The sequence below is a fragment of the Dendropsophus ebraccatus genome, chromosome 2 (assembly GCF_027789765.1).
Source record: "Dendropsophus ebraccatus isolate aDenEbr1 chromosome 2, aDenEbr1.pat, whole genome shotgun sequence".
In the NCBI taxonomy this organism is placed as follows: domain Eukaryota; kingdom Metazoa; phylum Chordata; class Amphibia; order Anura; family Hylidae; genus Dendropsophus; species Dendropsophus ebraccatus.
The window spans coordinates 180,172,483-180,197,839 of NC_091455.1; the positions used below are offsets into that span (position 1 = coordinate 180,172,483).

General features: G+C 40.8%; 1 protein-coding gene across 1 annotated transcript in view; it reads right to left on the reverse strand.

Annotated features, from left to right (window-relative positions):
* RAPGEF5 (Rap guanine nucleotide exchange factor 5) overlaps positions 1–25,357 on the reverse strand; it is a 226,007-nt gene that overhangs the window by 129,703 nt on the left and 70,947 nt on the right. Inside the window, exons 5-7 of the mRNA XM_069958818.1 lie at positions 24,829–24,997; positions 19,339–19,420; positions 6,893–6,941 (exon numbers count right to left, since the gene is read on the reverse strand). Of these exons, the coding sequence (XP_069814919.1) occupies positions 6,893–6,941; positions 19,339–19,420; positions 24,829–24,997 (300 nt within the window). The remainder of the gene's footprint in view (positions 1–6,892; positions 6,942–19,338; positions 19,421–24,828; positions 24,998–25,357) is intronic.

Here is a 25,357-nt window from a genome sequence, read left to right on the forward strand (position 1 = left end):
CTACAACGAGCAATAGCAGCCTGTTTGTCCGATATTCGCCCCATCTAGGTCTTATAAACAACATTGTGGATTAACATTTTTCATTCGCTGAATTGCTTTATTGCATTACTTTGAAGACAGACACAAGAATGAAGCTATAACATGTGGTGGCCATAGATTTTAGGAAGAAATGTTTCTTTAGAAATGCACAGCAGAATATGTAGGCGCTATACAAATAATAGGGGAAATTTATCAAACATGGTGTAAAGTGAAACTGGCCCAATTGCCCCTAGCAACCAATCAGATTCCACCTTTCATTTTCCAAAGAGTCTGTGAGGAATGAAAGGTGGAATCTGATTGGTTGCTAGGGGCAACTGAGCCGGTGTCACTTTACACCATGTTTGACAAATCTCCCCCAATATTATTATAATTATTTAGAAATCCTCCAGTCACTTTTCTTCCATTAGCAATAGGACCTGTCACCCAACACCCACCCACTCTACAGTGCACAGCATTCCTCACATTATAATCATGAACCAGGAACCTCTGGATGAACAGTGCTATAAGTTCCTGACTAGGAGGTGTAGTAGTGGACTGAATTGTGGGAAAATTCAGAACAAAAGGGAATTTTAACGGTAAGAGTAATTAAGAATTGAGATTACCATCAGTAAGCAATGATGTAATCATAATACATACATACTTCCTGCTATGTCTATGGGATAGAATACGTTATAGCAGATGAAATCGCTTTGTGCTTCCAGGATTTTTTTCATCAAATGACAATGTGCACAGTACTATAACCAAAGTTCCATCCGCTACAGTCTGCAGGATACGAAACATAAATAATGTAAACAAAGCAACCACCTTAAAGCGTGAAGCGTAAAAGAAAATGCGGCTTATGTCGAGCAGGGAAGCATGCAGCACCATAGCTAATCCACTTCACTGCCTGCATAGTTTATGGTTATGATGATGTGGGGCAGCAGATAGCCCGCCAGCTATTCTGGGCAGTGATAAGTAACAATCCATCATTCTCTACCACTTACTCTATATCTAATGCAGATATTTCTTTTCACCAAATATACTATAAAACTACTCATTAATTCAGGAACACATTGGAGGCTCCTGGGAGCAGGCAGCCCAGATAACAAGTGCTAAGAGGCATATTTTACTAAGTAAATCAGTTAGATTACAAAAAGGAAAGTAATTAGTGCTATGAATATTCAGCGGCAGCGCAGATAGAGGGAGATTTCTTTTATTACAGTAACTCCGTGCACCATGTCCTCCTGTAATACAAACACAGGACATTATTCACACAGACCGGAGGTGTCTCCCGGCTGTGCCCGTTATCATCCTGACTTTTTAATTTGGAAAAGCTGGAGAGATTAAAAACCAATTAGACCGGCATTCTATGGCGCTATATATATATAAAGAAGCGCAATACATCATATGCAAATGTTATTAAACTCCCCTATGTATATACAAGACCGGGGTGGGTTGTTACACACGCAGCCTTATGTCTGGGGGATTTTCTGTAAACTGAAGGGGAAAAAAGAAGGAAATTGGGCTGAAGAAAGATACACAGAAACACTTCCTTCCATTGACAAAGGAATCAAGCAGAATACGATGATTAGCCGAGCAGACGTCCAAGATTGGTCACATTGTAGGGAAAAGAACATATTGACAATGTTATTGTATGTTATTGTATGGCAAAATGATGCCGATACATCGCCTCACTAGATTCCAGACCGTTTAAAAAGGGAAAGTCATTTGTCAGGTGGTCGTTTTGTTTCGGCGTTCCTGGCAAATCGTTGCAGCCAAAATAAAAAAATAAAAAAAGAAACAACTTCTCCTTTGTTTGAGAGAAGTTGAAGACAGGTGCCGACAATACAGAACATGGCAGATAATAGGCCGGTGTAAAGTGACATTGATTTTGTTGAATGGACACAGCGTGATAGCGGGCTAAATGTGCAGCCATGAACAATAAGAACTCCAACCTGGCTGCACAGAAAAGCTTCCGATACAAGAATGAATAAGAAGAATAAGTACACAGGTTTATCATATATACTAGCTAACTTTCACTTTCACAGCCTTAAATAACATTACATTGCATTTAATAAAAATGTGTCATGTTATATGCTAGTCATATGGGGGATTTTAAAGGATATTAAGACGAGTTTGGGCCACTTAGGTGTTTGGTTTAAGGGTTTTGCCTTATGGGTGTACTTCTAAGACTAGTTGACTGTAATATGGGCATAGTTCTGCATCTGTACGACAGCTTGTCCAACCATGGACCTAATTTCCTAAACTAACAGCATCACAGATCCATACAACGCTGTTAGTTTGGGTCAATGGGCCCACCATTGGACCAGGACATTTGCCCATCATACTGCCGCAAAAAATGTGCCCAAATGGGGCATTAATGGATCAGACATTTTTTACCAGATCTAGATCTGGGAAGTTATGAGGCTAAGCCAACATCTTGAACTCTGAAACATCTTGAAATCTGAAAGAGGACATTGCCATTAGGGAATATTGTTGCCATGAAAGGTAGTACTTGGTGTGCAACACTGTTTAGATAAATGGTATACGTCAAAGTAACATCTACAAGAATCCAGAGTTTTCCAGAGCATCACATTGGCACTAAATGTAGTAAGAGAAGAAGGTAAGCTGTTGGAGGCAATCTCTTTCCCCGGTAGGCTACAGACACAAACTCAGCCAACAGACCATGGTCTGTGTGTTATGACACTTTGCTATTATAATCAACTTTAACCTTTTCAGCTCTTTGTGCTAGAGTAGCTCTTCCGTGGGGTCTGACCAGTTGGAATAATCCTTACTCTCCACATGCATCAGCCTTGGACACCCAAGACCTCTTGCCAGTTCTCCTTCCTTGGACAACTTTCGATATATTCTCCGTAATGCATGCTCAGAACACCCCAAGGTCCTGTCATTTTGGATATGCACTGGCCCATTCTAGCTAACAGAACTTGATTCTGGTCAGTTGCTCAGTTCCTTACACTTGTTAAGAATGTTTGTTTGTTTTTCTGAAAAAAAGCCAATTCTGCACAGAAACTTTAATTTATTAATTAAAAATATTTCCAAAACATTTCCAAACATTCAGTACCCAGACACTGTCATATAAAAGCAACAAACCCTTTGGCAGCAATAACAGCATCTTGTGATGAACACAGTTCATAGGTAATAAAACATCAAGAGAATAAAGAGCTGGTTTGTGATGAATCCCACAATGCCTTACTTATTATCTATTCAGTCTCCTTCCCCCAGTTCTCACCAGCTGCTTTCTGCTGAAGATACAAAAATCTGTGTGTGAGTATTGGTCTCTGTCTCTCCCTCCTCTTCTGAGACAGCCGATGTAAACAAGTCCCTGATTTGCTTTATTTGCAACATTGTCGCTTCTTTGTAATGCTGGGACTATTAATCACAGTGAGTTCATTAGCAACTTGACCTCAGAATAATCCCCCCAGCATTACAAAGAAGCTACAAATGTTGCAGATACAGCCAGCCAGGAACTTGTTTACATCAGTTGTCTCAGAAGGGAGGGAGGAGGAGGGGAAGACAGAGAGAGAAGCTCACACACAGATTTTTGTGTTTTCGGCAAAAAGCAGCTCAGAACTGGGGAAAGGAGACCGAATAGATAACAAGTATGGAATAAATTGTTTCACCTTGGGCAGCAACATATTAAAACTTATGCTTAAGTGGAATAATGGTGACCATTACTACCATATGGCCTGACAATAAAGATGTTTCTGTCATCTAATGATGAAGATGCAATCCCAGTGATATCACAACTACAATCCAGAGTAAAAAACCTGCTGCACACATGCACAAATTTTATCAATATAACAATAGGCCACTATGCTCCATGGATGTTGTTCCGTTTGGTGCTGTGCTAAGATGATCCTCATATGGTGTCACTGGGCTGCATATTAATGATATCTCAGACAGACAGAGAACTCTTTCTTCTAAGGGTATGATTAAACAAAAAAGAACTAAAGGAATATTCATTGTTTTTTTGTATAACGCTTTGTTATGACCTGGAAAGCATTGCAGCAGTACTACTCCACTGCACAGTTTAATTAATAATTCTACACAAATAACATTTAATTTTACAGATGGGACAGAAACTGTGATAAAGAAACACGACTGCAATATTCAGAGTTTTATTCCTGCTCTAAAAGTTGGATTTATTTCAAGTACTTTTTATGCGGTAAACAGGTTTACACACTGTAAAAAATAAACTATACAAACCCTGTAAATATACACTTCTTCTTAAAACTACATGCATGCATCTGTATGTCTTTAAAGTGTCACTGTCGTTTTACTTTTTTGCAGACCCCCCGTTAGAGCCCCCTATACTCACCTAATCCCGCCGGGTCCCGCTTCTGGATCCGGTCGGGTGACGGAGATCTCAGCCGCTGCAGCCCGGCGCGCGCGCTGAGAGATGAGTCCAACGCTCAGAGAATGACGGAGCGCTGGACTCTCCTGTCATTCTCTATGGGTGTTGGACTCATCTCTCAGCGCGCGCGCCGGGCTGCAGCGGCTGAGATCTTCATCACCCGACCACCTCCAGAAGCGGGACCCGCCGGGATTAGGTGAGTATAGGGGGCTCTAACGGGGGTCGGGAGCCTGTCACCCCAGCACGGGGGGTGACAGGTTCCCTTTAAGAAACTTTGTAATTGGGTGTATTAGGCAAATACTATTATCTGCATTCAAAAAGACTTTCCCCAGGTGTCCCCCCCCCCTCTTTCTCCTTTACTGCTCATTATCAGGAAATCTCATCTTGTTTACATCAGTCGAGCCCTGTCTAATCTATGGAGAGGGAACGGGGGAGGAGGAAGGAGGGAGATTAGTCACCAGCAGAGAGCAGAGAACAAAGGATTACACAGTTGGAGCTGTGTGAAAGCTGGTATTCAGAAGTCAGAGAGGTCAGTGCTGACTTCAGAGGGGATAGCCCAGTGATGTAGCTGTAAATTAACTCTTTGTTGTCCTGTTTTGGTGCCTCATCTCCCTCTACTCGCCATAGCGAACAATGAAGACTGGGGGGGGGGGGGGGGAGGGGGGGGGGGAAAGAGAGATTCAAACTGCTTTCTCATGATAAAAATGCATTTTTCGGCTAATAAACCTAATTACAAAGTTTGTTAAAAATCACCTGTACTATTGATTTCTGCAAAAAAAAAAAATATTAAACAACAGTGACACTTGAACTGCTGCTAGTCTATGCTGTACTAATGTAGTGCTGGGATAGGATATTTATCTATTCCTCTCCAGTGTATCTACTATTTTAAGATATGATCAGTCTCCTTTGGTTTCCTGATGAACCAGTGTGGATTGGATGGGTAAAACACGTAGGAATGATGGAATGATGTTCATTTTAGGAATTTTTCTGATCAAACATTCCTGTTAATAGTTCACAGTGTGTTTTTGTGGAGGTAGTTTTCAGTTTTTGTAAGTGACACCTGGCATTTACTATTTTCTCCTCTGCACTTATACTAGGTAGGGAACGGCACCATGGTTGGGGCCACCCTATTAAGAAGGTACAGTAAGTCACCCCAAAAGGTAGGGACAGTGTGCAAAGATATTACAGTGGTACCTCTGTTCGCAAACTTAATTGGTTCCGAAAGGCAGTTTGGGAACTAAGCAGTGCCTTCCCAAAGGAAATAATGCAAATGTGTTTAATTGGTTCCAGAATCCACCAATAATTATCTACAGTACCCATATATTACATTGTATAGTGCCCAGTTTAACCTCTACAGTACATTATAGAACAGCACTATATACAGTAAAGTACATTATACACAAGAAACATTCAACAAAACCAGCAATTATAGAGCAGCAGTCACTAACTCCTCGATCATCCTTTACTGTATAGTGTCACCCCCACCCCAGCACTGTAACGGATGGGAGATGATGGTGCACTGACTGTACTACTACTGTACTGTATATGCAGTATTAGGCTATGTTCACACACAGTATATTTCAGTCAGTATTGAGGTCCTCATATTGCAACCAAAACCAGGAGTGGATTGAAAACACAGAAAGGCTCTGTCCACACAATGTTGAAATTGAGTGGATGGCCACCATTTAATGGCAAATATTTGCTGTTATTTAAAACAACAGCTGTCGTATTGAAATAATGGCAGTTCTTTACCATTATATGGCGGCTTTCCAATCAATTTCAACATTGTGTGAACAGATCCTTTCTGTGTTTTCAATCCACTCCTGGTTGAGGTTGCAAAATACTGACCAAATACTGACTGAAATATACTGTGTGTGAAGCCAGCCACATAGAGTACTGTACTGTATGTGAAGCCTCACCAGTGCTAAACTCACCAGGTACAACCCACCATCCACTCTCGCAAAAACATTCAGATACCGAGTACTTCAAGACTGGAGGCCCGAAAAGTGAGCAAGAGTTTGAGAACCAAAGCAAACTTTCCTTGAAAATACAGTTTGCGTTCCAAGCAGTTCGAGAACCGAGATACCACTGTATCTCAGAATGCCCTACCCCGTCCCATTCTTTAGTTACCATCTATACCCTAGCCTAGACTGGTATCCTCATTCTGGTGCCGTGGTCTGTGACATTGGTATCCTCATTCCTGTGCAGGGGTTTGTGAGATCTTTTTCACACCTTTATCACATTTTTCTTTTTGCTTGTTTTATTGATCTTATACTGTATAATGACTTTAATATGGATAAAACAAATGCTAAGTTTTATACCTATTTTATTGTCAAACAATATTGACCACAGGATAGCGGTACACCAAGTGACCTGCAGAAAGCCATAATAATTTCTGCATTTGCTAAAGAAAAAGTTAAGGATGTAAATGTAAAAAAACAATGTACACATAGCTTATGATAAAATAGCATCTTGCATTGGTTTATTATTACTACTCACCAGATTTTCGGGCTTTCAAGGCAATAACAGCTGCCAGCTCCCTCTGCACCTAGGAGAGAAGGCAAAAAGGAAACAAAAGACAATATTAATGCGCTTATGTAGAATACTGAGCTCAAGACAAATCAGATACACTTCATTCATGCATACAACAGATCAGGACAATAACAATACCACTAAGGATTTTCAGAATAATTTCATATCTATAGAAGGGAATAAAATAAGTAATAAAGTATGAGCCTTAAAAATATCTAATAAATCTATAAAATTTTAGGTTGTTTGATTATTTACATCCAAATATTTGTAGTGAACCCATAAATAAAGCTAGGCTGTAGTTCCTACTCACTACCTGTAGGCTGTCCTTTATGCTACACCAGCATTCCCCAACCTGTAGCTCTCTAGCTGTTGTAAAACTACTACTCCCAGCATGTCCTGACAGCAATAGGTGGAGGTTATGGGTTTTGGGAACAGTGATATACATTATGACGTAAGCCTATGTACTAGGATCACTATAGGGTTTATTACTAAGAAGTTCCAGTGAACCTTATGGAGGAAGCTACAGCGACAGTTCTTTCCTGTGAAAACGATTCACAACATGGAGTGACAGTAAAAGGAAGCTTTTAATTGACTCTGCTGCAAACAGAATGACATGCTGAAAGGCACATTTTCTCAGGGATGTAGTTATCACAACACAGCTCTCTACCCCTGATTTGGCTTCATTGACGCATGCACCTGGGCTGACTTCCGGAAATTAAAAGAAAAAAATTAGAAACACAACGAAGACCTGCTATAGTTACTCTACATGACCTCAACCACTTTACCAATGGACTAAAGCTTGATGTACATGTGCTGGTAGGAAGCAAACACTGAATAGTGGATTTATTGACCGATAAAAATTTCATTGAGTTTTTAGAATTTGTAAATGTCTATTCAGCTCTTTGTTTTTATGGCATTTTAATGTAATTATTAGTGTAAATATTAAAGATTATCTAAACATGGAAAAATGCGCGTTTTTAAATGTCATTAAATTCATCTTTGAATCTATGGAATTTTTCAGTCAAAGGTCCAACGTTATTGAAAGAAATGGAAGAAGCCTAATGCTTCATGCCCATGGCTGAATTACAGCTCTGCACATCAGTTCAAGGGTGCACTGGGTCATGAGCAGACACATCTATTTGGTGGGTAGCCATGCCTGTAGGTGGTGAATGTGCATGTCTAAGTGTAATGATTGTATGAATGCTTGCATGAGTCTGACCGTGAAACCATATAGTAAGCATGTGAACAAATCTAATGGGTTTAGATGCCTGTGTGAACAAATGTGCTTGCCTTTATTTAGGAATCATGCATATAACACGTATATTTACATTGATTGTCCACATTAAAACCCCTGAAAAGGGACATTACAAGTCAGTTTTTTTGGATACACAAATAATTTTTTAAAATTGTATTTGTCTTTATAAAATATTAAAATGCCCAGCATGCAGTGTCTGATCGTGTGGGAGGTATCTGTCTACATGGGGAGGGGGGTATCTGGCTACGATGGGGTGTTATCTGGCTGCAGGAGGGCATGGCCAGCTCTATGGGACATATCTGGCAGCAGGAGGCATATCAGTCTGGAAAAGACTAGAGATGAGTGAACCTCGAGCATGCTCAAGTTCTTCCGAACCCGAGCGTTCAGCATTTGATTAGCTGGGGCTGCTGAAGTTGGATAAAGCTCTAAGGTTGTCTGGAAAACATGGATACAGCCAATGACTATATCCATGTATTCCACATAGCCTTAGGGCTTTATCCAAGTTCAGCAGCCACCGCTAATCAAATGCCGAAAGTTCGGGTTCGGATGAACTCGAGCATGCTCGAGGCTCACTCATCTCTAGAAAAGACATATCTGACTGCAGGGTGCATACCTGGTTTGGGGCATATCCGGCTACAGTGGACATATCTGGCATTAAGGAACATAACTGACTGCAGGGGGTATGCCTAGCAGAAAGGGAGCATATATAGCTAAAGGCGGCATATCTGGCTGCAAGGGGCATGTCTGGCTTCAGGGGAAATACCTAGCTACAGGCCAAATATATGACTGCAAGGTGTGTATATGGCTATAGGGGACCTATCTGGCTGCCAGGGGCATACCTAACTAAAATGTACATATCTGGGTACAATGGGCATACCTGGCTAAAAAGGGGCATACTTGTTTTGAAAAGGTTGAGAAACACTGTCATAGAGTCTGTATGCCACCATATAGCTTTCTGTGCAATGAGGCCCAAATATGCTAAACTACAACACATACAATTACAACCTAGCATGAAAGCAAATCCATTCCTGTTATTTTCATTACTTTTTATTTAAACTTATTTCTGCAATTCCTCGTTGATGGCTTATTAGAGAACAATTTACCAAGCAGTTATTCATCCATCTAAATGGAAAAGATGTGGGTGCAATAATCATAGATCATGTACCAAATTCTTAAATATAATAAAACGCAAAATACCATACTGCCCAATGGTGATCACAATAACTTTACAGTGTATTCAGATATCACAAAAGAATGCAAGTTATAAAATTTAAGATAATCCATTGTGTCTGTCTCAAGGGAACTCCGCTATCAACAATGCATTAATCATTCTGGATACACAGTATTCAGCCTCTGTAAAATTAATTAAATATGCGTCTCTCCAGCCACAGCAAAGTAGTTATATTTTATTTAAATAAAGAAAAGTAGAATTAGAAAAAAAAAAAAACAAAAAAAAAAAACAAAACATGACAGCAATACCCAGTGCACTAGAGGAACGATTTAGAAAGGAACTTCGTTACTTACTAATAATGATGTTGGTAAACCACCAAGCACACAAGGGTCTCACATATCACTGGGTGCCTATGGCAGAGTGCTGCTTTACACAATTTTTACAGATAAAATATACATTTTTTTGTACCATATCCTATCTATGAAAGCTAAATGTTTCTTTGATCGGTCATTGAGGCAGAACAAAGGGGGACATTTATCATCCAAAAAAGTGTATTTTTTAACGGAAAATGGCCAGATGCAAATAAATTTATTTGCAAATGGCCGTTTTGCGAATAAATGTTTGCATCAGGACATTTTCCGCCCGCTATGCTGGGTGGGCGGGGACTTTGTGTGTAGGGGGTGGAACAGGGGGTGCGGACTCTGGGTCCGCTTAATTTACCCTTTTTTTTTTTATGTCGAAAAATAATAAGGAAACCTACGCCAGCTCTGAGCTGGCGTAGGTTTCCTCGGCGCACACACTGGTGCGCACGGGATTTATGTAGAGGCAGTGCGCATCTACATAAATCAGCGAAGTATTGGTGATGTGGGGACATTTTTAAGCCTGGCGCAGAAAACGCCAGACCTAATAAATGTGCCCAAATGAGTTTAATTTTAAATGGGGCCAACATAGTGTCTAACCCTTTACCAGATGGAGACTCCTCACGAAAACTCCTGTACAGCCTAATCTGCAAATTAAGCGTAGCTTCACACCGTATCACAGTGGATTTTCTGCTGCGCATCCGCAGCAGATTTGATCCAAATAACTGAACACAGCATTAAATCTGCACCATCAAATCTGCTGCGGATCCTGTACGTGTGAATGCACCCTAAGTCAGACTAATTTTGAAATGCGTTGTAAATGGATTCTATTCAGTATTGGCAAACTAAGCTGGCTGGGCCGCTGCACAATTGACACAAAATGAACCCCACAAATACAACTGTTGTCTGTCCAGATTTCTGCTCATGTCCATCATTTTGCAGTATTCTAACAGGACAAAAAAAATTTCAAATAATTTTTAACACACAAAAGTTTTAAAGAGCATTTTACGGGTGATCATTACTGTAAAAAATCTGCAGTGATCTGCACTTCTGGCTTATATTTGGGCTACTATTCAGCCACATACGGTAACAATGTTGTCTTATGCAGTCACATTTGTCACCTCATTTAACATAAAGTTGGTCATACACATTGATGATGTAATGTGTATGGAAGCAGACTGAATATTCCTTGATAATAGATGACATTGGAAATAACTAACAGCTTCCCCACCGTAACTAAAGGGATAGTGTGCCTCCTTGAGGAGATCAAATGTGAAGTCTTAGCCAAGTAATGCTCAAAGGTGTAAAAAAAAAAAAAAAAAGAAGGAAAGTAAATATACATGTGTGCATAGTAACTCTCCTCTGAATGGAAAAATAAATTGCTCTACAGTGCCACCTACTGGAGGTAGCTTCACTTCAAATGAATCTTCTGGGAGTCTAATACTGAGTGGAAGTGAAGCTGCTTCCAGTAGGTGGCACTGTAGAGCTGAAAAAGATTGTGCACATGTGCATATTTTGCAAGGAATCAGGAGAGAAAGCTGCCAGCTGAATAACAAACTGTCAGGTCTAAAAAAAAAAAATCTTAGGATATGTAACGATTCTCTCGGTAGCTCCTTACAGGTTGAAATCTACTGGTGGATAAGCAGCAGTGGGGACTGACAAGATGTATATTTGTCATTTGCCAGGCAATATAATTGTATATATGGTATATGAAGACTTATTATCATAAGGTCACACAGTGATAAAACAAATCAATGGAATGTATCAAGAATCCATCAATCATCCGTCAGTGATGTCACCCTTCTATCTCTCCCCTGTGAATATTTTATTATAAACAGTATAATAGACATCTTCACAGTAATAGTCAGAAAAGGATTAGTCACCTCTCCTCTTAAGGAAATACTTGTATCCCCATGAAATAAGAACTAAGCAGTATAGACACCAAGTGGTCCATACTAACACATTTATTGTAGGAACGGTACAAGTTTTAAGAAGAGATTCTCCAGACTTGTTATATATTGGGAATATACTGTGCAGGTATTAGTGATTCTTCATTTTCTTCCTGGCTGTGAAGACTTCTACACACTTGACATCTTTGTCTCTATTACGATGAGGAGAGATCATTAGTGCCCATCTGCCAGACAAGTCTTATGAGAGCTGTCATATTATTGTATCCGCAGGGATCATTACCAACAGGATTTAACAAGGATGCCAAAACAAATATAAAAACCCCTCAAACTACTCTATACAACTTGGAGTCAGACATTGTCATCTTCTGAAATTGACTCAAGTATCCACTACTCATCTCATACTACATTCCAGTTTGAGAAAGTAATTTTCTAGTCTGTTCATGGTCATGTGATGGACTCTCAGGTGTACAATGTGTGACAAGACTCGGACAGCTGCATGTGACTGTAACCAGTAAAGCTCTAGTGACCAAAGCATCCCGACAGCACCCTTGCAACGTGATCAGTGCTCATTGGTTGTAATGGTAGTCGGGTGCTTCAAGGAGTATTCCCATCCTGCTCCCCAGTCCCCTCTGGTCTGTTCACAATGTTTAACTGTGTAAAACAGCCAGCCCAATTGGTTTCAGCTTTCCAACCATCTCCAGCAGCCACAAGAAGGCCAGATGGGTGTAAGGAGCCTTCCTAGCAAGATGGGATTACCACTTTCAGGCCCTGAGTGTCCTCCATCTCAGCACTTGTTTTAGCAGAGACTATTAGGATAATGCTGACAGGCATAATATTCTGCAATAAGTATTGCCAGTGTAATATATTATATAAGCAGCTTTCACAAATCTCAACTGATCGAAAAATAAAGTGATGGGTCTCTGGATATGATGACAAACAAAAAAAATGAAAGTAATGAAACCGTAACAAAAAATATAATAAAAATCTAGAATCAACACACTTAAAAACCACTACCAAAGCAAATAAAGTACTGTCATTTGCAACTCATCTATGAAGTACTGTGAGATTTTGGACAGCAGTATGTGCTATATTCCTTTAAGCCAGGGTTGAACACATCATGCCTGAACAGCCAAAGTCTAAGCTTTATCTGTCCAGGCATGATGGGAATTGTAGTTTGGCAACAGCTGGAGGGCCGAGGGTTCTCAATCCCTGCTTTAAGCGATCCATCAAGCATGTCTTAATTGTTCTGTTTACTGAACACTAGAGGGCAGCATTGCACAGGAGAAAAAGTGCATTCTATGTAAACTCAGCTTTGCAGAAGTATGTAAAATTTTAAATTGCACATATAAAAGATGCAATAACCATAATAATAATAACAATGATAATAATAACAATAATAACAATAATAAGGCTTCTCAGGATAGTGAACAACATATCTCTTATGCTGTTTACCCCCTCCCCCCACCCAGAAGCATTTTATAAACATTCTATTGCTTATATAGATCAACATAATACATAACACTGATCTTTTCCATCAGTATTCCATTGGTAGAGCCTGCCATTGCCAGACTGCACCAGGAGGTCAGCCACTACAGCCACAGAGTTAAGGCCTACTTGCTTGCAAGAACAGCATCACCCCTGTCCTCAGGTTATGTGTTGCAATTTTGCTCCAATCAGTGCACAGTAGGGCCGTGCACTGATTGGCTGTGCGGGACCTCCGGAAGCCAGGAGTCTCAGATGTGGCTGGATCGTGGAACAAGTAATGTATCATCCCAGGGGCAGGGGATTAATGGGGCCAGAACTTACATACTCACAGCGGGATGACAATCCCAAAGAGAGTATGTAATCACATTGGAAGTGACAGGAGAGGTATCAGCAGCAAATTTCGCTGCAAACTCGCAGTGTGAAATCTGTAGCGGATATGTCCAGTGTGAATCTAGCCTAAACCTGAATAATCCCTGGATAAAATAGCACTTTTTACAAGATTCATTCTTTATGTTGCAAAACATCTGATTACCTTCCAAAACCAGAAATCACCTGCAGACAGCAGTACTTAATAGGAAGCCATTTGACTGTGTAATTATTGGAGGATAATGTAGTTGCGGACACACAGGTAATCACAAAGTCTATCCGTATATACTTACAATGACACTTATCTAAATAACATTAACTGTTTCTAATTTAGCCGCTAATAAAGAGTCTAAGCAAAGCTTCTCTTACACCAGCAGAAGATACATTGTATCTCTGCAACTAAAGGAGCTTGTTAGTAGTAATGCCTACTACCTTCTAGATATCGTAGGGACAAATTAATAAAATGCACTGATGCATATTCAATGACACAATAGTAATCGAAGGCAAAATTAAAACAGAATAGAGAACTCAGACTTTAATTACAGAATCCAGGACAAGGAAAGACTAAACAATTACGGGACGCATATAAGCCGTGCACTGAATATTTAACACCATCAGGCTGGAAGAAGATCATCAAGGTTTCAAGAAGGAACAATGACGACCTCCAATATGTCAATGACTCTCATCCATAGCTAAAAATTAAAGCCTTATAAATAGTGTTGAACGAACCTGTCAAACTGTTTGAGTTTGGCAACATTCTCCGAACCCAAATGCTTGGTGTTTGATTCGCCACAGCGGCAAAAGTTTGATGCTGCCCTAGGGCCCGACCAGTTCTTTATTACTGATACATGGAGGAAATGCTTCACCCTTTCTAACTAAATGTATTTCTGTTTTTTTATAAATTAGATGTGTATAACATAAAAGAGATTGTTAAGGAACATTTATAAAATTTATATGTAAACTAAATTTAATTAAATTTTGAAAGATTTTTTTTTTTTAAAGCTGGAGGTGGAGCTATCTCCAACTCCAACTCCACAGCCCTGGCCCTGGCAAACAAATACAGTCTGTGGCGGTATTCAGCTTTTCCAGGACTGAAAAGATGGGGCCCACTTTGGAAGTTTGCTTCGAAGCTTGAAGAGTCTATTGTAGGGGGAATCTGTGCTCTTCTCTTCCTGGATGCTGTATGATTGTATATGAGCAGCAGTGTAATATGAATATATCTTGTGTAATATAGAGAAGATAATAAGTAGTGTAGCAGTAACCTCTGTCCTCAATGTGGTGTTTTCTCTCTGGGAGAAGATTGCATGTTTTTCTTCAGTGTGCTATGGCTGCAGTAGACTGTGTGTGTGTTTGAGAGAAGCAGAATCTAAAGGGGTATTCTGGGCACTAGTGAAAAATCTAGGGGGGGGGGGACAGGGGGTGGTTTGAAAATAATAAAATTGTAGTATTTACCCATCCCTGTGCTCCCCGCAGTGCAGCATCAGCACTCATGTTCCCCTGACGGGCTCCTGATCCAGTGATGGCATGGTGCGCAGACGCTGGCAAAGAGATGATATATCTGGACCTATGACTGACCCCTATATCACAGGTATTTAACATTGTTAGCAGTTTTTCTTCTATATCAGCACACTGCCCATGTAATACTAACCCTAGTCCAACGCTGAACTCAAAAGAAACTGCTTGCATATGTAAATAAAAATGGTGTTAAAAATGTTTCTTCAAAAGGGGTTTTCTGGGCAAAATGATCAGAATGCAGACACCTGGCACATCTACCTATCAGCTGCTCAGGAGAGCTGTGGCCTGGTTACCGCAGCTCGGATCCCAATAAGCAGAGGCAAATGGTGCCCTTACACAGAAAGATTTATCTGACAGATTTTTGAAGCCAAAGCCAGGAACAATCTATAAACTGTGAACAGGTCATAAAGGAAAGACTGAGATCTCTTCCTCTCTTCAAATCCTTCCCTGGCTTTGGCTTCAAAAATCTGTCAGCTAAATATCTGTGTGTAAAGGCACCCTAAGGTGCGGTTATGCAGCTCCACCACCTGGTGGCAGGAGCTAACTGCCTCTGACCCTGTTCACTGTGTAGTGCAGTCACTGAACAACTGATTGGCAATTGATGGCACATCTTCTGAATAAATAATCAATCAGTTTTAGCTAGAAAATCCCTTAAGAGTCTGTCCACACATAAACCTCGCTGCGAGTCTGTCAGGTCCCTTTCACTACATACTCGCAGCTGTCTGAATGACCGCTGTGTGTATGTAATTCTGCCGGCCCCTTACCCCTTCAGCTCCCGCCCCTCTGTGTCTGTATATACATTACCTGTCCTCGGTGCACGGGGTCCCGCTGTCCTGCTCTCCCGCCCAGCCAATCAGTGGCTGCGGCTGGGCAAAACACTGATTTGCCGGGCAGGAGAGCAAGACAGCGGGACCCCGTGCAGTGAGGACAGGTAATGTATATACAGACACAGCAGGGCGGGAGCCGAAGGGGTTAAGGGGCGGCAGAATTACTGTACATACATGCAGTGGTCGTTCAGAGATTTACGCTGCGAATCTGTATGTGTGGACAGACCCTTAAGCACAAAACATGTATTTTTGCAGTCAAAAACACCAGAACCCAACAGACCAGAAAGCAAGATGACGTGAACCACACCTGAAATACGTTTTAATGCTTGTGCTGAAAAAAATACTTTTTTTGATTGAGTGTATTTTGGGTAGAAAATGGCTTCTTTTGATGGTTAACCAGCATGTTAATAAGGGCATATTGATTGGGATTATCTTCAAAACCATTACAGAATTATCAGTGCAGGAGTCAATGGGATTGTTCTGGCGTATCTCCATTGGCCAAGGCAGGATATGTTCTCTGGTTTAATATGATCAGTTTTGTCAGCTAGCTACTCATTTGTGACCAATTATTGTAAGCGGATAGATTCACAAGGCTGGCTGGCTGTGTTATGACAATTGCTCTTTCTATCCATCACAGATATAAGTGAAGTCTTACAAGGCATAACAAATGTCTCTGGATACCGCCATGTGGGGATATTATTATAATGATCTCTGTAAATGAGCGTTCTAATGATCTGTAGACATTACTGTCTCCTCGGGCCGTGCTCTGGATTTACACACTCCCAACAAGTGACACATGAACGCTCATTTCACTAGCAAATAGAATGCTGCCTGTGTCAACAACAGTGAAAACCCTGGCAGCAAACTGGGAAAGGACCTTAAACAAACCAAGGTGTGGCCGTTCAAATCTGGCAAAGGCAAAGCCAAACAAGTTTTGCAGTAAATATGGGAGGGAAGCGAATGTAAATATATGGACTCCTGACCTGCTTCTGCTTTTAAAGAAATGCAATAAAGGCCTATGAATGAAATCACTAAACGTTTAGCTTCTGTTGTGCAGAATATAATTTGACATGTATGTTGATATACACAGTAAAACCTCCCATTGGTTTTAAATGAAATCAGTACAGTAGTTCATATTGTCCTAGAAACTACATACTTTGGGCTTCAGTGTCTGTATACAGATGGCACTATATGTTACAGCGACTTTCTGCTTTTTATCCTCAATGACACAGACATCTGTCATTTACTCACTGGTGGGTGGGGGAAAGTCTCTGGTCCATGTATAAGCCGGATTTAGGACAGTGCTGGAATCCACATAGGGTGTGTGCTCCTAATGCAGGCTTATGTAGCATCATTTACAAGAAAGTCCTACCCAGCTTTAACTGTATACAACACATCAGTAATTTAAAAGTGGTCGGCCAAGAGATTTAAAAAACAAAACAAAAAAAAACTGCCAAATAGTGAGAAGTAAAAAAATTACAATTTCTCTGTCATTCCTGTAGTAATAAAATTATGTACATCTAGTTGATTGCTGCAGCCACAGCCATAAGACTAATGTAATCCCAGGATTTTTTTTTTATATTGATGATGATGGTAATAAATAGTATTCTTCATAGAAACACAAAAGCAAGTACCACAAGTTTTTTTTTTAATATGTATTTCCTGCTCCTTTATAAAAGCAACCCTACTCGTGACCTATACCTATGGTTCAAGTAGCAGTGAGTACAGTAGACCCTTGGACTACATAGTACACAGTGTGGCCATGCACCTATTTGTACTGTGGTGCCAGTGTAAGCCAAATAGTAGCATCAGCACAGTATAACTTCCATGTTAGTAGCCAGTCGGAGGCCCCTTTAACACATTCAGGTTTCTTTGCCAGCCCCTGAAGTCAGACACTGGCATTTGAGATGAGTCAAGCAGAAAAGATCAGAGATGTGTCATGTTCCGAGTCACAGTCTGTAATACAGGTCTTTCCCACTGAATCCTAGACATTTACTTGGCGTGGACCTGGGTAGCCTGGAGCCATATGGAAGATGCTCGCTAACAAGCCAGTGTGTAGTAACACAGAATATAAGTCTGGGGAGAACAAATGCTCTCTCTATGACCAAAATAAGCATTTGCCATGCATTTATATTTTGTACCCCTCCTCCCCATTCACTTTAACCAGGGACAGCATGTACTGCACTCAAACCATACAGATACATTTAGGTATAATAGATCTCTTGCAGTTTTTTTGTGCAACAAATTACAGTACAATATATTCAATATATGTAGCTTTGGGGAGGGGGTGTTGTTACTCAAGGAACCCAACTGTGTATGTAGGCTTTCAGCTCCATAAGAAGAAACATACACAAATGGAAAGATTGTCCGCAGAAAAAAAACAATACAGCTAGAGGAAAAGAGAGAGAGGAACCCTGACACTGCAGTCTATAAATAGGCTTCTGCCTTGGCTAATAACTCTACAGACAGATTATCTGACAGATTTTTTAAGCCAAAACCAGGAACAGACTATAAACAGATTTCTCCTCTTTTCAAATCCATTCCTGACTTTGGCTTCAAAAATCTGTCAGATAAATCTCTGTGTAAACACACCCTAACCTGTAAAGCTAACTGCCTCCAATAGGTGGCACTAGAGTTTCCTTCCTTCTAGAAGAGGTACCCGGAAACAACTGTGTCTATTTCTTCCCATTCTTCCCCACAACCTCTAATGCGTAGCCATACTGGAATGCTATTGTAGCGCAAATAGTGGTGTATAATGCAGGATTTCCAACTTTATCTATATGTTATTCTTTTGTGTTAAAGAGTATACATTTGATATTTATTGTATTGTGTTCCATCCTTCTGCGCATACAGTATATTGTATTTTTGTATTTGTAAGCTATTCTCAACCCAAAACAGCTGTCTTCATATGGGTTTCTAATGTGGCTAATATTTTATTTTGGAATGCGCAATAATATGTTGGATATTGAATTAGTTTAGGTACCTCCAATAGGTGGCACTAGAGAGGTAGTTTGCTTCTTTCTGGATGGAAGAAAGCTACTGTAATTCACTGCACAATACAGGTAAATGTTATTTCAAATTCCCATTCACATGTAGAAAATAACAAAAAAGAAAAAAAAGACTATATAAAACACCCAATATGATAAAGTAAAAATAATTTATGTCCAGTTCTGCTGAAGGTGCATGTACCTGGATGTAGAAGAGAACATATGCCATAAGGGTATAAACCCACACACCGTATACGCAGCAAATACGCAGCAGATGTGATGGTGAAGATTTGATGCTGTGTTCAGTTATTTAGATCTAATCTGCTGCGTATTTGCTGCGCATCGCAGTAGTAAATACGCTGCATATACGGTGTGTGGGTTTATACCCTAAAACTACAACCACTTATATCACAACAAAACGTAGACAAAGAAAACATTGACAATGTCCATAGTCGCAGTCTGAACTCTGATTTCTATGAGATATTACTATTGCACATACAATGTAAGAGATAAGATGTAACCGATAACATTCACTTACTGCAGAGGTGAGACGAGCCAGTGCTTGGATTTGCAGGATTCTGTTGTTTGCATCAGATCCATTCTCTAACTTATCAGCAGACCTACAGGGAAGAGGAAGATGATAAGACAGGGACTGCAATAAACTTGTGAGAGTTGTGGTTCGTCTATAGGCTACTGTTTTCTCTATGCAAAAATCTGTTTCATTTGAACAGGACTGGTTTTCCAGCAAGAAGCAGGGGAGTCCAGACATATAGCTGATTGTGCGGCCTCAGTTAGCCAGAAACTTCCCCTGCATGGAGGGAATACAAAGGCAAAACCCATTTAAATGAATGGCAACCTATGAAATCTATGGACGGATCAAGGTCACTGAAGCTGCTCTTACAGAATGGCTTTCCATAGACGGGGCCACAGTGTAGCATCTGCTTATAGTGCTGGAGAATATGCTGGTGCCATATAAAAGATAATCATTAGCAATGTACTCTAAGCTGTGCCGCCATATCTAGCAAGGTGACCATCTAATCACACTAAGAGCTAACCACAGATATACAAGTCACCTTGATGTCTCATACCTGTTCCTTTGCAATTGGCTCAAGATATTGTAAGAGTATATTTTTATATAAAAAAAAAAAATAATAAAAAAAATGAAAAGAACACTACTCAAATTCTTAAATATGTTTTATGGGGAATATAATATACAGAAATGTAAAAGTCAGTCAGGACAACAGGAATGTCTTTATAATGCTACCATGTTTTTTCTTATATAGTTTTTCTTTCTCCATAAAAAGGGCTAAAGCCTATCTATATTTAGGGTAGATCTTATTTTTACATTTTTTTTGTTTTATTTTCACCCTAAAATCATGTTGTCTGGGGGTAAAAATGTACTGTTACTTATACAGTAAAGCAGTTAAAGATGAGAGAATCTGCATACTCGGGAGGTGGGAATCGAAAGCAGATGAGCAGATTTTGCCCGGACATGGCAGGAGGTAGTGGGGCACATGTCCTAGATGACTGGGTCGCACATGACATAACCTAGTGCTACCCACAAATCCTGGTACCAGGAGGGCAACTTTCCACTCCAGTATATACCTTACTTGTGATTTACTTTTATAAAGAAGAATACACAGTCATTTTATACAGAAGAACAAAAATAAATCTGAAGACCAACCAAGGAATTCCAACCTTTTGTTTCAATAACAAACAGTATGGTGTATGCATTATAAACAAATAGAACAAACTACTCTCACTTCACTGTCTGGTCAGTAGCGTTCAATCGGTAATATACCTTCAGGACTGCAAACAACAAGATTACCCATTTGCCACAATCTGTAAAGGTCATTTTACATGGGCTGATTATCGACAACCATTAAGCCAATATTTGGCACGGGTAAAAGTTCCAACAATCAGCCGAACAGCTAGAACACGGTAACAATGGTATAGAGGGAAAAGGGCCGCTGAAAGACATATTTGCTGGCACCTTACCAGAGGACCAAAGATTAAAATCCAGCAAGTCCAATCATTCTCTCTGTTGGTCAGCTGCTTCATCTGAAAGTGGCAACTTTAAACAACTATAATCCATTGTGTATGGTCAGCTTTACATTAAACAGTTACATACTGTCAGTGGTGAATTAAATGCACCATGGCCTCCAGGGCTGTCCACCGAATAAAGTGGCCCCCTCTTTGCCATTTCCATATAGTAGATGGTGCCCTCTGTGCGGTCCCAATATAGTAGATGGTGCCCTTTGTGCAGTCTCAAAATAGCAAATTTCACTGCAAGAGCCACCCCTTGGCTGAGTCCTTCCCGGAGGGATATCTGATAGAGGGGGAGGGAATTCCCTCCCATTGAGGGCGAGCCGGCCGACCTCTGATGCTTCAGCACGGCCCGGTACCGCTGAATAGAACGGCGCCGTACACGGGTAAAACGGACCGCGGCATCAGCTTCCCCATGACGATGCCGATTTATCGGTGTGTTAAATTAAAGAGGATGTACCTAGTGGTACATCCTCTTTCAATTTTTTCTTAGACTTTTTTTTTTTGCATATTCAATATAGTAGATGGCCCCCTCTGTGCTGTCTACCTATAGTAGATGGCTCCATGTGTAGTTTCCTTATAGTAGTTGGCCCCCTTGTGTGGTCCACTTATAGTAACTGGCCCCCTGTAAGGATCCTTCTAATCCCCAGCTGAGCCAGTGCCACTTGACATCCAGCAGTTTATGATCAGATGTGGGTGATTTGAATGTCCATGGGCCCCCAGGAGCCTTGGGCGGCCACCCAAGTTGCCCACACTATGGTTCGCCACAGCATACTGTAAGGAATAAATAATCTAATTGCTCTCAGTCATATCTGAAATCCACAGCCCTAAACCTGTTGTCATTACTTTTGTAAATAATAGTAATGGTGCCAAGTAGGATAGAAGAAATAAGTATTAACATACTGTATACACAACCAAACACTAAAGGTCTGGTTTATGTCCTGAGGTCAATACGTGCAACATAAAGCAAACTGAAAGCAAATATATCAGGCAAATGATGTTAGTAACCCATATGATCTCATCCCAGGCACCGCACACATGCACCTGTCAGTTGTGTACATACCATATGGCCATGTTATGTTTAAAAACAAACACAAGATGTATATTACTCCGAGCGGAGAGACAAGTACAGGCTGAAGGTTCCATAAATTGCCGCTAGACAGATTTATGTCCTTCAGGAAGTCAGGGCTTCCGATATCATCATTTAGGCAACCTGTCTTCTTATTTAGGTACTTTTCTTCCCTCATATTAGATACCCAAATTGTTATGTATATGTAATGAGCCTTTCATCAGACAGAAAGCTAACAGCTTGCTCCTTACAGAGGAATCTCATTTAGTTTTCAATGCGGCTTCTCTACATGAGCCAAATAACATCTAGACAGTCAATTTAATGCACTCACGTCTGTGACGTTAATGTGATCTACTGCAGACACTTTAGTGCCGCTATATCCGGCCTCGGTTTACATGCTTTTATATTTACAGATTCATTTGTCAGAACGGCTGAATTTATTACGGCGATGGTCTAAAAGGGAGTGGATTGTGTGGTGATGAAAAGCTCTTACTTAATGCTAATTCATTTCCTTCATCAGTTCGCACCAAATAGAAAGAACATTTCATTCCTCACATAGATCGACACCCATGCTCAGCCCAATGATATCACTGACACAACTATGCCAAATGGCACTGTAAGGCATGGCTGTTCCTGGGCTTACAGAGTGCAAGAAGAAGGGGAAATGACAAGACACTGACACCTCCTCTGAGATCAGAAAATATATTCATCACTGTTATAGCTAAAGGCTGCCCAACAAACGGCAGAACTACTGTCCTTGTATTGCCTCTTCGGGATTCAGTTGCTTAGGGTGGAAAAACTTGGTGGAACTCAAAATGCCTGCCATCTTCCTAAAGCATCAGCTTTTACTAACCAAACACTTGTAACAAATAACATGCTTTGTTCAGTGCTCTAAGTTTGTAGCACTACACTAGTGTCACTACCTTAGGGCCAGTTCACACTGAGTAAACACTGTGTAATTCCGCCGTGGAATCCCGCCGTGCTCAGTGTGCTGCTGTAAGTGATTTAGAGGGTGCGTGCTCAACCGCTCCCTCTCCTCTCCGCTCAAAGCAGTAACATGTTACTTCTAAGAGCGGAAAGTGGCGGCAGCGGAAGGGCGTGCACCCTCTCATTCACTTACAGCAGCACACTGAGCACGGCGGGAGAGGTCTGCCGCTGAATTACGCCGTGTTTACTCAGTGTGAACTGGCCCTTAAAGGGAATCTATGACACTGAAAATGCAGGGCACCATGTTATACAGAAGAGGAGCAGAGCAGATTGAAATATACAGTATTTTCCTGCGTGTAAGACTACTTTTTAACCCAGGAAAATGTCCTCAAAAGTCAGGGGTCGTCTTATACGCTGGATGTCGTCTTATAGGACGGGTGCTGAAAAACTTCGGAACCGGACTGGAGAATATGCGTTCGCCGCATATGAAGGGGGAGCTAAAAAAGCTGCATCCCCACTCTAAATGGCGACCGAATGAACGTCAGAGCAAGCTGCTGGCGTTCAGAGTATGGGAAAAAAGAGATCTTGCTGCTGTCTGATGTTTTTTTATTAATTTTTATTTGTTGTGCGTTGGAAGAGGGGTAGTCTTATATGGCGAGTATATCCCAAACAATATTTTAACTGGAAAACTTGGGGGTCATCTTATACGCCCAGTCGCCATATACATAATATATATATATATATATATATATATACATACATACCACAGTTTTTCAAAATTGTGACTTGGTTTAAGAGCTCCCTGTACTGGGCGGGAAGGCAAGTGGGGGAGGGGCATTGTCTCCATAGTGGGGTCTACAGCCCTGTACTCTGACCCATGAAGTCTCCCTCACCTTCAAAATCATAGCAGATCCACTTCAGGCTGGGGCTTGCATTAGGGGACAGGACTGTGGAGGTAATTTCTCCATAGCTGTAACCCCTCTCTTCTTGGAGTCTCTGTCAGTCCTGATTTGTCCATGATGAACACACGCCCCTTCCCCATTGCTGACATGTGACCACACAGACCTCTGACAGCAGCCCTGATTCTCTATTCTAGCCTGTTGTACTACGCTTCTGCATTATGGGGATCTGCAGTTCCATCCTGTATCTACAAACTGCTGCTGTTTTTTTTAGGTTTATGCCCTTACTATACAGTATACTCCACATGCTGATTGTTATACTGTACAGTAACTTATATCACATATTCAGCTGTTTCTCCTTGTTTGTTTCATCTGTTTTACATGTTATTCAGAATATAAAATCAAAATTTTTGGGGTGTGGAACCAATTGTCTGCATATCAGTAATTTCTTATGGGAAAATTTGCTTTGGTTTAAGAGTGGATTTGTCCCGGAGTTTAATCATTACTTGCAGCGGGCGGATCCAGCGGGAGGACCGCCTGGAAAACTGGGATACAGCCATAGCCATAGGCTGTATCCCAGTTTTCCAGGCGGTCCTCCCGCTGTATCCGCCCGCTCCACGGAGCGGGCAGACAGCGGGAATCTGCTGCCGAGCGTTCGGGTTCATACGAACCCGAACCTCGGAGGGTTCGGACCATCCCCACTCCAGGCAAAAGATGACATTTCTGTTTTTAAAAGGGTACCACAAACAAGATAAAAACTTGGGTAGGTATATAAGAGCCACTATAGTCATTGTCTACAGCCATCTACATTGGCAAAACTGGTGTTAGATGCAGCCTGTATGGGGTTCTCAGTGCCAGTATCTATTAGGGCACAATGATTTACAAAGCTCATGTTATATTTTCATGCTAACCTATCATTACGTGTAGAAATTACGTGTGAACTAGAAAATGTAAAACCACTTCAGATAAAACTCTTTTTTTCTTTTTTTTTTCCACAGTCTGCGCTGTAATGTGCTGTACTCTTAGCAAGTCCTTGACTAGTCAGCTTAAATTTTTGGCAGAGTTGTGATATGGAACACAAACTTACACATCACAGATATTCGAGGTCAGTGGAGCAAGTGGTGCAAGCTGTTTTAAGAGTCGAACTCCCATCTGCCAGCCTTTGTCTCTTCCAAATTCACAGACAGCATCAGCACACTCATCGGAGGAAAACTGGTAGAACACAAAGCTGTCCTGGAAGCAATGCTGTTTATCCACTGTATGGAAATAAGAAAAAAAAAATAGTAGATTTAATGTCATGTATAAGGTCACGTCTAATTAACATCATATGTTTTTATAATGTACGATTTATATTCTTATATTCTTTGATTCTGGTATTCTGATGCATATTGGACTCAGATCTCCATATCAAGACAGGGACTATTATACTCAGTGCAGTACTTGCTAGTAATTTCATTAGAGGACAGGTCACTGCCTCCCTTAAGATCAACACACTCCAGTCCCGCTGCTTTAAACACTCCATAGAAGGCCACAGGTTGTGGATAAAGGGTTCTCTTAGGAACACTACATATCAGCTGCTGAGGTAAAACAAAGTAGTCAATGAGGTTTGTGGTAAA